Source organism: Pan paniscus, chromosome 1, assembly GCF_029289425.2.
Source record: "Pan paniscus chromosome 1, NHGRI_mPanPan1-v2.0_pri, whole genome shotgun sequence".
Classification (NCBI taxonomy): Eukaryota; Metazoa; Chordata; class Mammalia; order Primates; family Hominidae; genus Pan; species Pan paniscus.
In genome coordinates, this window is record NC_073249.2 from 226271648 (window position 1) to 226284053 (window position 12406).

A 12406-nucleotide genomic window follows, 5' to 3' on the forward strand; every position below is an offset into this window, starting at 1 on the left:
TCCCAGATTCAAATGATTCTTCTGCCTCAGCCTCCGAAGTAGCTGGGATTACAGGTGCCCGCCACCACACTCGGCTAATTTTTGTATTTTTAGTAGAGATGAGGTTTTACCATATTGGCCAGGCAGGTCTCGAACTCCTGACCTCAGGTGATCCACCCGCCTCAGCCTCCCAAAGTGCTGGGATTATAGGCATGAGCCACCACGCCCGGCCCACATTGATAATTTCTTAATGGAAACTAATGCCAGTTTGTGCTCACTTTCAGGAATTGTCTCAAATATGTCTTTTACAGCTGGTTTGCTTGAATCGAGATTTGAACAAGATCCCCAGATTGCATGTGGCCGACTTGTCTCTTGAGGCTCTTTTCACTTAAAGACCTTCACTTCCTTATTTTCCTCCAGGCCATTTATTTGTCGAAGAAACGGGTCCTTTGTTCCATTTATTTTTATGTCTGTCTCCTTTCATGCTGCCCGAGGGGGTTCCTCGCATTCTCTGTAGAGGTCTGTGTGTCTTTTGTTGTATTTCTTCTTGAGTACTTCATGGTTTTTGATGTGATTATAAACGGTAGCTTTTCTAAATCTCATTTTCTCATTATTTCTTCTGATAAATAGAAATATACTTGCTTTTCATTATTGAAGTTGTACCAAGCAACATTACTAAGTTGTTTTAATTAAATAACTTACCTGTATATTTGTTTGGATTTTCTATGTAGAGTCATTTTATCTGAAATAATGACCATTTTTCCCTTCCATTCCTTATGCCTTTTATTTCCTTTTTTTTTTTTTTTTTTGAGACGGAGTTTCGCTCTTGTCGCCCAGGCTGGAGTGCAGTGGCTCAATCTCAGCTCACTGCAACCTCCGCCTCCCGGATTCAAACGTTTCTCCTGCCTCAGCCTCCCAAGTAGCTGGGATTACAGGCGTGCGCCACCACGCCTGGCTAATTTTGTATTTTTGGTAGAGGCGGGGTTTCCCCACGTTGGCCAGGCTGGTCTCGAACTCCTGACCTCAGGTGAGCCACCAACCTTAGCCTCCCAAAGTGCTGGGATTACAGGCGTGCGCCACCACGCCTGGCTAATTTTGTATTTTTGGTAGAGGGGGGCGTTTCCCCACGTTGGTCAGGCTGGTCTCGAACTCCTGACCTCAGGTGATCCACCAACCTTAGCCTCCCAAAGTGCTGGGATTACAGGCGTGCGCCACCACGCCTGGCTAATTTTGTATTTTTGGTAGAGGCGGGGTTTCCCCACGTTGGTCAGGCTGGTCTCGAACTCCTGACCTCAGGTGATCCACCAACCTTAGCCTCCCAAAGTGCTGGGATTACAGGCGTGCGCCACCACGCCCGGCCGCCTTTTATTTCTTTTACATCTGATTGTTCTGGCTGGGGACGTGATGAATACTGAGAAGTGGTTTTAGACAGCGTCCCTGTTTTGTTTTCAGTCTTAAGGGAATGTTTTTAATGTTTAAGTGTGACGTTTGCTGTGGTGATTTTTGGTATATATATACTCTATCACATTACAGATGTTCATTTCTTCTTCTTCTTTTTTTTTTCTTTTTATTTTTTTGAGACAGAGTCTTCCTCTGTCACCCAGGCTGGAGTGCAGTGGCATGATCTTGGCTCACTGCAACCTCCACCTCCTGAGTTTAAGCGATTCTCCTGCCTCAGCCTCCTGAGTAGCTGGGATGACAGGTGCCTGCCACCACACCCAGCTAATTTTTGTATTTTTAGTAGAGACGGGGTTTCACCATGTTGGTCAGGCTGGTCTCGAACTCCGGACCTCAAGGGATCCACCCGCCTCGGCCTCCAAAAGTGCTGAGATCACAGACATGAGCGCCCGCACCCGGCCAGTATTTCAGGAGACCTTCTTTCTGTTACTGCCAGTCCACTTAGAAGCCCACATGAGATCACACACACTTAATCTGATTTTTTCTCTATTTTTCCGTATGTTTAAAGTAGCTCCCATAGTGAATAATCTGATCAATCAACGTGAAGTGCAGAATTGAAGCTGCTGAGTCTTCCTGGTGAATTGAACATGCGGTTAGAATGTGTCCCCACTGCCGTTCCTGCTTTTTGCCTAAGTTTTTTGTCTGTTTCTAGACAACTCCACTAACTTCCTGTTTATGCTTCCTGCCTTTCTTTCTGACGCAATGCTTCTTAAGCTTGTGTTTTAGACGTCTCTCTCTTAAATTGTAGAGAGTTTGGGCAGGCACAGTGGTTCACACCTGTAATCCCAGCACTTCGGAAGGCTGAGGCGGGCGGATTACCCGAGGTCTTGAGTTTGAAACCAGCCTGGCCAACATGATGAAACTCCGTCTCTATTAAAAATACAAAAATTAGCCAGGCGTGGTGGCCTGTGCCTGTAATCCCAGCTGCCCAGGAGGCTGGGGTACAAGAATTGCCTGACCCCGGGAGGCAGAGGTTGCAGTGAGCCGAGATCGTACCTCTGCACTCCAGCGTGGGCGGCAGAGTGAGACTCTGCCTCAAAAAACAAAAACAAATACAAAAAAAGTTAGTTTGATTTTTTTTGGTTGTTCTTGGGTTTGTTGTTGTTGTTGTTTTCATTTTGTTTGTTTGTTTGAGACGGAGTCTCGCTCTGTCGCCCAGGCTGGAGGGCAGTGGTGCAATCTCGGCTCACTGCAAGTTCCGCCTCCCGGGTTCACGCCATTCTCCTGCCTCAGCCTCCTGAGTAGCTGGGACTACAGGTGCCCGCCACCACACCCGGCTAAATTTTGTATTTTTAGTAGAGACGGGGTTTCACCGTGTTAGCCAGGATGGTCTCGATCTCCTGACCTTGTGATCCACCCACCTCTGCCTCCCAAAATGCTGGGATTACAGGCGTGAGCCACCGAGCCCGGCCTGTTCTTAGTTTTTAATGCAATTCGATAATATACTTCCCTTTAGCTTGCTTATTTAATCTATATTTTTACTTAGGTTTTAACCTGAAAGTTTCTTATTTTGTCCGTTCTTCAACTGTTTTTTTTTCTTTTTTTTGAGACTGAGTCTCATTCTGTCGCCCAGACTGGAGTGCAGTGGTATGATCTCAGCTCACTGCAACCTCCGCCTCCCGGGTTCAAACGATTCTCCTGCCTCAGCCTCCTAAGTAGCTGGGATTACAGGGATGCGCCATCACGCCCGGCTAATTTTTGTATTTTTAGTAGAGACGGGGTTTCACTATGTTGGCCAGGCTGGTCTCAAACCTTAAGTGATCCGCCCGCCTCGGCTTCCCAAAGTGCTGGGATTACAGGTGTGAGCCACCTCACCTGGTTTGTTCTTCAACATTTTTACGAGAATTAAAGTACAGTCCTATCCGGCATTTCTGATGATTTTCAGTGTGATGCCGGCACACTGGCTAGCCATGTCACCACAGTGGAACTTCCACTGCTTCTTCAGCACGCTTTCCTGGGTCTCTCAGTTCCCAATCCCACTGCTCCCACTGGAGGACCACCTGAAGCTGCCCAGTCCTGAACCATTCACAGCTGTGTGGCGACGTCGGGTTTGTTCTCAGCTTCCCCTGCAGAGGGTCAGCCAGCGCTTCTGTCTGCAGGGACAGCTACCCTCATCCCTCCACCTCCCGCTTCTCTTTGCTCCTGTTTCTCCCAGTGGCCCTTGCCCTGGTAGATTCATGTACTGAAAACAATAAATCTACCCCCTGTTGTTAGTGAGGACTCAGGAGAGATCAGAGGTGACTGCCTGTTGGAAGTGCCGTCTTTAACCGGATGCTCAGTGTATATGGTTTAGTGTGATCATCTTCAGAGGAACTGTGTGTGTGCAATGACACCTTTTAGAAGACTGTCATCCATGGGGTGTCCAGCAAAATGAGGTCGCGGAGGCCGCGTGGAATTCACAAGCACAGAGCTGAATAGGTTTGGCCATTTTCTAAATAGTTTCTGAAAATCCTGCCATTCAAAGACTAGCAGCTTAATCAGTTCTTTCAAGTGGAAAAAATATTGTTGGAATTTTACAAGATGCCTTAAAATTCTGCCTCCCAGGACTTTAAAATGCAATTGTTTCTTTGTAAGTTTAAAAAATTACTGGCATTGATACATTAATAATTTATCCAAGAAACATTGCTAGGCACCGAAAATATTTTTAGTGAATTATTCTGAAGCGATTGCTAAGTTAAGCAATGAAACACAGTCCTCTACAATTTTACAGTTTTAGCATCTCATACATAATGTCAACATTTATGTACATTTCACCCGGAATTACTCATTATTTCAATGCGAAATGGTAGTGCTAATTCCCAATGTTAAATGTCTGTCTCTATACTAGGTACATTGACTTAAAGCTTTTTTTTTTTTTTTTTTTTTAACCCTTTTAGAGTCAGGGTCTTGCTCTGTCGCCCAGGCTGGGCTGCAGTGGCACAATCACAGCTCACGGCAGCCTCGACCTCCTGGGCTCAAGTGATCCTCCCACTGCAGCCTCCTGAATAGGTGGGACTACAGGTGCCCACCACCACGCCTGGCTACATTTTTTTATTTTTATTTTATTTTTATTTTTTTTGAGACGGAGTCTCGCTCTGTCGCCCAGGCTGGAGTGCAGTGGTGTGATCTCGGCTCACTGCAAGCCCCGCCTCCCGGGTTCACGCCATTCTCCTTCCTCAGCCTCCCGAGTAGCTGGGACTATAGGCGCCCGCCACCACGCCCGGATAATTTTTTGTATTTTTAGTAGAGGTGGGGTTTCATTGTGTTAGCCAGGATGGTCTCGATCTCCTGACCTCGTGATCCACCTGCCTCGGCCTCCCAAAGTGCTGGGATTACAGGCGTGAGCCACTGTGCCTGGCCACTTTTTTTTTTTTTTCTAGAAATGGCAGTGGGGGGGTGGGGGTCTCACTATGTTGCCCAGGCTGGTCTCAAACTCCTGGCCTCAAGAGAGCCTCCCACCTCAGGCTCCCATGTTGCTGGGATTACAGGCATGAGCCACTGTGCCCTGCTGATTTATAAGCATTTGACATCAGCTGTTTTGTATATTAATCATGGTACAAGCACAATGTGATTAATAGGCGTTAAAACCAATCACATATTTAAGGTCTAATAGAAAACAGCCACTGGCCGGGCACGGTGGCTCACGCCTCTAGTTCTAACACTTGGGAAGGCCAAGGCAGGTGGATCACTTGATCCCAAAAGTTTGAGACCAGCCTGGGCAACATGGCAAAACCCTGTCTCTACAGAAAATACAAAAATCAGTTGGGTGTGGTGGTGCGTGCCTGTAGTCCCAGCTCCTTTGGGAGGCTGAAGCAGGAGGATCAATTGAGCCCAGGAGTTCGAGGCTGCAGTGAGCTGTGATCGCACCACTGCACTCCAGCCTGGAAACCCTGTCTCAAAAAAATAAAAGAAAGTTAGCCATTAAATTTAATTCTCACCAGAAAAATATAAGTAAAGAGTTTGTGATTTTAACATTGTTTCTTTTTTTTTATTTTGTTTGAGACAGTCTTCCCCTGTCGCCCAGGCTAGAATGCAGTGGCGTGATCTCGGCTCACTGCAACCTCCGCCTCCTGGGCTCAAGCAATTCTCCTGCCTCAGCCTCCCAAGTAGCTGGGACTACAGGTGCCTGCCACCATACCTGGCTAGTTTTTGTATTTTTAGTAGAGATGGGGTTTCACCATGCTGGCCAGGCTGGTCTCAAATTCCTGACCTCAAGTGATCTGCCCACCTCGGCCTCCCAAAGTGCTGGGATTATAAGCGCGAGCCACTGTGCCCGGCCTGTTTCTTAAGTGAAATTATTTAGTTCCAACATCTGGACACAGAAGATTCGGTACCAAGAGTTCCACACGAGCAAGCTCCTAACATTCCCAAAATGATAAGCAAAGTGTAATGATAATTTTGAAATTATTTAAGAATTGTTTTTGGGCCAGGCGTGGTGGCTCACGCCTGTAATCCCAGCACTTTGGGAGGCCGAGACAGGTGGGTCACGAGGTCAGGAGATCGAGACCATCCTGGCTAACACAGTGAAATCCCATCTCTAATAAAAATACAAAAAAATTAGCTGGGCATAGTGGCGGGCGCCTGTAGTCCCAGCTACTCGGGAGGCTGAGACAGGAGAGGGGCGTGAACCCAGGAGGCAGAGCTTGCAGTGAGCCAAGATCGCGCCACTGCACTCCAGCCTGGGAGACTGAGCGAGACTTCATCTCCAAAAAAAAAAAAAAAATTGTTTTTGGTGCCAGATGTAGTGGCTCAAGCTTGTAATCCCAGCACTTTGGGAGGTTGAGGTGGGTGAATCCTGGCTGAGACCAGGAGTTCAAGACTAGCCTGGGCAACAAAGAGAGACCCACCATCTCAACCAATAATTTGAAAATTACCTGGGCATGGCGGCATGTGCGTGTAGTCTTAGCACTTGTGAAGCTGAGGCGGGAAGATTGCTTGAGCCCAGAAGTTTAAGGCTGCAGTAAACTGTGATTGCGTCACTGCACTCCAGCCTGGGCAACAGAGTGAGACCCTGTCACAAAAGAAAACAGAAATTGCCCAACAGTGTTCCAGAGTATCCCTTTACACTCCCACCAGCAACGCGTGGCGATACCAGCCCTTCCATAGCCTTGCCAGTGCTCACTGTTGGCAGCATTTTGATCTCAGGTTTTTTTTTTTTTTTTGAGACGGAGTCTCGCTCTGTCACCCAGGCTGGAGTGCAGTGGCGCGATCTCGGCTCACTGCAAGCTCCGCCTCCTGGGTTCACACCATTCTCCTGCCTCAGCCTCCCGAGTAGCTGGGACCACAGGCGCCTGCCACCATGCCCGGCTAATTTTTTCTGTTTTTTAGTAGAGACGGGGTTTCACTGTGCTAGCCAGGATAGTCTCGATCTCCTGACCTTGTGATCTGCCCACCTTGGCCTCCCAAAGTGCTGGGATTACAGGTGTGAGCCACCACGCCCAGCCAATCTCAGGCATTCTACTCAGTATATAATAGTATCTCATTATGGCTTGATTCATATTTCCTTAAAGATACTGATGTTACACAGTTTCACATGTATATTGGCCATTTGTATATCTCTTTTCTTATGGAATTCCAAATCTTTTGACATTTTTTTCTTGAGATGGAGTCTCGCTCTTGTCCCCAGGCTGGAGTGCAGTGGCACTATCTCGGCTCACTGCAACCTCTGCCTCCCGGGTTCAAGCAATTCTCCTGCCTCAGCCTCCTGAGTAGCTGGGATTATAGGCACTTGCCACCACACCCAGCTAATGTTGTATTTCATTATTTTAATTTGGTATTTGCTGGTGGGAGTGTAAAGTGATACTCGGGGATACTGTTGGGCAGTTTCTTTTTTCTTTTGTGACAGGGTCTCACTCTGTTGCCCAGGCTGGAGTGCAGTGGTGCCATCACAGCTCACTGTAGCCTCACCACGTTGGCCAGGCTGGTCTGGAACTCCTGACCTCAGGTGATCCACCTGCCTCGGCCTCCCGAAGTGCTGGGATTACAGGCGTGAGCCACCGCGCCCGGCCTCTTTGACCTTTTAAACTGGAGTTTGGACTTCATGTGGTTGATAGGAGCTCTTCATGTGTTCCAGATGTAAGACTTGTGTCAGATATGTGTGTGCTGCAAATATTTTTTCCTAATCTGTCGTTTGTTTTCTTAATGCCTTCTTTAAGAGAAATGGTTAATTCACCGTCTTTTAAATCTATGATTTTATTGATCTATATTTTGTGATCATCTTTTGCAGCTAGTTTCTATCTCCCAGCATGGGGGATGACGGCAGCCTGCTCCCCGAGGACCAGCTTTTGGCCGATGCCCTTCCTTTGGAAGATGGTAATAAAGCTTCTTTCACAGTAACACAAGTTTCAGCAAAAAGACAAACAAATGACATGCTTCATAGTAGCCCTTTAATTCCCTTTATTTCTGGGAGAGGGTATCTTTTACACTCATATTTTTCTCTCAAAGAGGGAGCTTATATTATTGTCTTTATTTGAAAGAAAGATAAATTGTGGCTGAGATGTTGAAGGCGGCAGACCATAGTTTTCTAGTTTCCAACATCAGTATTGAGAAATCTGATGCCATTTTTATCCCAATCCTTTGAATGTGACCTATTTTTGTTTTCTTTTCCTGGAAGCTGTTTTTAAAAAATCTCTGATGATCTGAAATGTTACTGAGACGTGCCTTGATTTGGTTCTAGTTCTGGGCACAGGCAGGCCATCGCAATCTGGGAACGCATTTCCTTCCCACCCCCACCCCACTCCCCACCCCGTTTTGGGTTCTGTTGTGTGCTGAGTCAGCTCCTGGCACTGTGTGGCCTTCTCCCCCCTGCCCCCCGCCACTGTCTCCCTCTCCCGCCCCCCTTGTGACTGTGGCTTTCTGCCTTTTCCATCATTTTTACTGAGATTTAATGAAGGGAAGAAAAACTGTGTTCCCTTTGCCGTGTTTTGCCGGAAGTCCGCTGTAATCTTCTGAGATAGTGACCTTCAGCCTCTTTTGTCTGAGAACCCCTTTACATTCTTAAAAATTATTGAAGACCCAGAGAACATTTGTTTATGTTGCCTGTATCTTTCCATACTTACTGTATCAAAAATTAAAGCTGGAAACATTTTAATACGTAGCCACTTAAAATAGCAATAACGAACCTATTAGCAGTAACGTTAAGAGTTGGGTTTAATGGAAGACAGCTGGAGTCTCAGAGCTGTCTGTTGTGACGTCACCTGTCATGCGGCCTCTGGAAAACGCCACTGTCCTCTCATGGGAAGAGAGTGAGGAGACAAATGGCGTGCGAGTGTGATCACGAAGACAGTTTTCACCTCGCAGGCCCTGAAGGACACTAAGGGACCCTCAGGGTTCCTCGGATTTTGCTTTGAGAACCATCAAGTTAGAGCTTGTCAAGATTTATCCTAACACGGGCCGGGTGTGGTGGCCCACGCCTGTCATCCCAGCACTTGGGGAGGCCGAGACGGGTGGCTCACTTGAGGTCAGGAGTCCAAGACCAGCCTGGTCATCATGGGGAAACCCTCTCTCTACTAAAAATATAAAAATTAGCCGGGCATGGTAGGACACACCTGTAGCCTCAGCTACTCGGGAGGCTGAGGTGGGAGGATCCCTTGAACCTGGGAGGCGAAGGTGGCAGAGAGCCAAGATCGCGCCACCACACTCCAGCCTGGGCAACAGAGACTCCACGTCAGGTTCATGACTACGCCGAACGTCATGTTGAGGTCCAAAGGGAGTGGGTGGATGAGCAGAAGGAACACTCGGGGGCCGTAGGCAGGTGAAAAAGGATTTTATTCAGCAGCAGCTCTCCCCAACGGCTTTGTCTCACACCGTCCGCCCTGTCCTGGCTGGTTAGTCCGGCGGCTCCTACACACACAGCTGCGTGGCCGGCTCTCCCTTGACTTCAGGGTCAGCAGCTTAACTCTTTCTCTGGACACCAGCCAAGCGGTGCTGTGCCCTTGCTCCCCGCTGTCCGTCTGCAAAGACGGACGTCCCTGACTCTCTCTCTCTCTCTCTCAAGGCGCCAGCGCCCCAGTCCCACTGAGTCACCCAGGCTGTTTACCTCTGCCTGTGCTTGTGTGGCTGCAGTGCAGCAGGTTCCTTACACCCTGTCCCAAAAAAAGAAAAAGATTTATCCTAAAACTTCAGATGCAAATGTTTGATCTGCTTTTTTTTTTTTTTTTTTTAAACTCTTGCCTTGATTTCTAGAAAGAGATGAATTAGAGGATCCGGAGTTTGACATCAAATGTCTTCTACAGGAAGCTGAGGATGACGTGGACCCGGGACACAGCAGGTAACTCGGAGGATCGGGGGTGGGGGTGGGAGGGTGGGTGAAGGGAGCGGGGCGGCTGCTTCCTCCCTCCCACAGGCTGTAGCTCCCGCAGCTCCCGCCCTGAAGCAGAACTGTCAGGCACCTACCCCGGCAGGCCACACCGAGGAATGAGTTCTGAGCCTGCAGCTGGGGTGGTGGCAGCTGACGTCCTTTTCATCCTAAGCTCAGTGAAAGAACTAGATACTGATGCTGATAAATTGAAGAAGAAAACAGCTGAGGACAGAATGCAGGCATTTCACCTGCGGCAGAACCTGAGCGCCCTGGATAAGATGCATGAGGAGCAAGAGCTTTTCATTGAGAAGATGAGGTGAGCTGGGGCTGAGGCCGCTGCACCTGCACCTCTTGATGCCCCCCAGGCCGTGACATGGGTGCAGCAGGGGTGGTCCTGTGCCTGTCGTCACCCTGAGGGCCTGCAAGGGAGGGTCGCACAGGGTCTCCATGGAGGAGCAGTTCTGCAAGCCCCACCCGGGAGCTAGTGCCCAGCGCTCCCAGCCCCCTTCCCACAGAAAAGGCGGAAACAAGTGGCCCCGCTGCCCCCAGCGCTACCCAGAGTTGCCACCTGTCAAGCTTTCGTTGTAGCTTCTTTCTGTGCTTGTGTGTGTTTGTATTTTATATCTATGGGATTTTGTGCTAAATTTTGTTAAAGCAAATCACAGACATGATACTTCACTCCTAAATATTTCAGCGTCTCCTAAAAACTAAAAACATTCAGCTGAGAGTGGTGGCGCACGCCTGTGGTCCCAGCAACTTGGGAGGCTGAGGCCAGAGGATGGCTTGAGCCCAGGAGGTCAAGGCTGCAGCAAGCCTGGGTGACAGAGCAAGACCCTGTCTCTAAAAATAAAAAACTGAAAGACAAATGTTCTTCTGCATAACTTCTTGCCCATAACTCGGGCACCTAACTTGGGTACTTCACCCGGGGAAACTACGATTTCCCTCCTCGGCTCCTGCAGCGCCCGTGTGTTTTCCAAGTGACCGTCATGGCCGGGCGCGGTAGCTGACACCTGTAATCCCAGCACTTTGGGAGGCCAAGGTGGATGGATCACGAGGTCAGGAGTTTGAGACCAGCCTGGCCAATATGGTGAAACCCCGTCTCTACTAAAAATACAAAAATTAGCTGTGCGTGGTGGTGGGCGCCTGTAGTCCCAGCCACTTGGGAGGCTGAGACAGCAGAATCGCTTGAACCTGGGGGGCGGAGGTTGCAGTGAGCCGAGATCGCGCCACTGCACTCCAGCCTGGGTGACAAGCGAGGCTCTGTCTTGGGGAAAAAAAAAAGTGACCTCCAGAGTTCATGCTCTGGGCTTTGCTCCGTTGTTTGTACCTGAGGCCGGAGTCGCCCCCAGGAGCTACCCTGTGAACTGGATTCTGTCCCGGCCCACGCCCCACTGGTGACCTGGGCCTGCCTGGCCCGCTCTCTGGAAGATGGTGAAGGAGCTCCAGCTCCTCCCCTCCCGTGGGCCCCAGGCCTCCCACCACGTGCCCTTCACACGCAGGAGCGCGCTTGTTTACGCAGACCCAGGTTCCCTCCCGCTCCTGCACCATCCTCGGCCCTGGGGAGCATGTCACCTTCGGGTGGGGGCCGCACAGCTGCCCCTGGGCAGTTTTCCAAAAATGGACGACAAGACCCTGCTTGTGTGGCTTGAAGGTGTTAGAGAGACCCCTGGCCTGGGTGAGGGGGGCCCTGGGGGTCTGGCTCTGCCTCACCTGGCCCCATTGCCACGCCCACTGTCACTTTGGAGGCTGGAGTTTCAGGGAACCATCATCTGACCTTTGCTTCCCTGTTCCAGAGGGGAGCTGCGTGCCTGTCGGCAGAGGCGGGACCTGATCCACAAGCAGCAGGAGGCTGTGGCAGCCGAGATCGCCACAGAGGAAGAGGCGGGCAACATGTAGGTGGCCCTCGCCAGGGGGCAGGGAACCGGGCATGAGGTCAGGGCCGGAGGTTCACTGGTTCACCCAAAGGGAGGCGTGAAGCACCTGCTGTGTTCAGGCCGATGAGGAGCCCCAGTGTGAGGCCACAACACGAACATGCAGAAGCACGTGAGGTCGGCACTGCTGGGGCCTGGAGGGCGCCGGGACCGGATCTCTGGGAGGCAGGGCCGAGTGGGTCAGCAGTCAGGGGAAGGCCTCTTGGGCCACTCTTGCCTGGAGCAGCAGGGTGAGGCAGCTGAGGGCAAGGTGAGAGGTGAGAGGCCTACATGCGTCCCACACTCCCAGGCGGGAGGGGCCTGGGGGACGCTGGAAACGCCAACACTCACCAACAGGCATTGCTCCCTGAGCCTGGATGGCTCCACGGCTGCAGCTCTGGCCTTGCCTCACCCTCTGGGGGCACCAGGTGCCTGCAGGGCCTGCCGAGGTCAGCCCAGCCCTGGAAGGCCCCAGCAGGGTGCCCGTCCTGGAGGGGCTAGTGCAGCCATGGGGAGCAGAGGGCCAGCAGCCAGGGGCAAGGGAACCAGCAGGTCCTCCCGGCCCTGGGGGGTGAGGGGCTTCGGGCCACTGCAACCTCTGCCCCTCCAGGTTTAAGCAATTCTCTGCCACAGCCTCCAGAGTAGCTGGGATTACAGGCATGTGCCACCACACCTGGCTAATTTTTTTTTGTATTTTTAGTAGAGACAGGGTTTCACCATCTTGGCTAGGCTGGTCTTGAACTCCTGACCTCGTGATCCACCCGCCTCGGCCTCCCAAATT

At 50.4% G+C, this 12406-nt stretch overlaps 1 protein-coding gene across 7 annotated transcripts in view; it reads left to right on the forward strand.

Annotated features, from left to right (window-relative positions):
* Positions 1–12406, forward strand: part of CFAP74 (cilia and flagella associated protein 74) — a 93405-nt gene that overhangs the window by 11444 nt on the left and 69555 nt on the right. For all 7 annotated transcript variants that reach the window (XM_063602440.1, XM_063602451.1, XM_055099223.2 and 4 more), the window contains exons 2-5: positions 7643–7728; positions 9601–9685; positions 9888–10031; positions 11509–11607. In XM_063602440.1, coding sequence (XP_063458510.1) covers positions 7662–7728; positions 9601–9685; positions 9888–10031; positions 11509–11607 — 395 coding nt within the window. In that variant the 5' untranslated portion in view covers positions 7643–7661. The remainder of the gene's footprint in view (positions 1–7642; positions 7729–9600; positions 9686–9887; positions 10032–11508; positions 11608–12406) is intronic.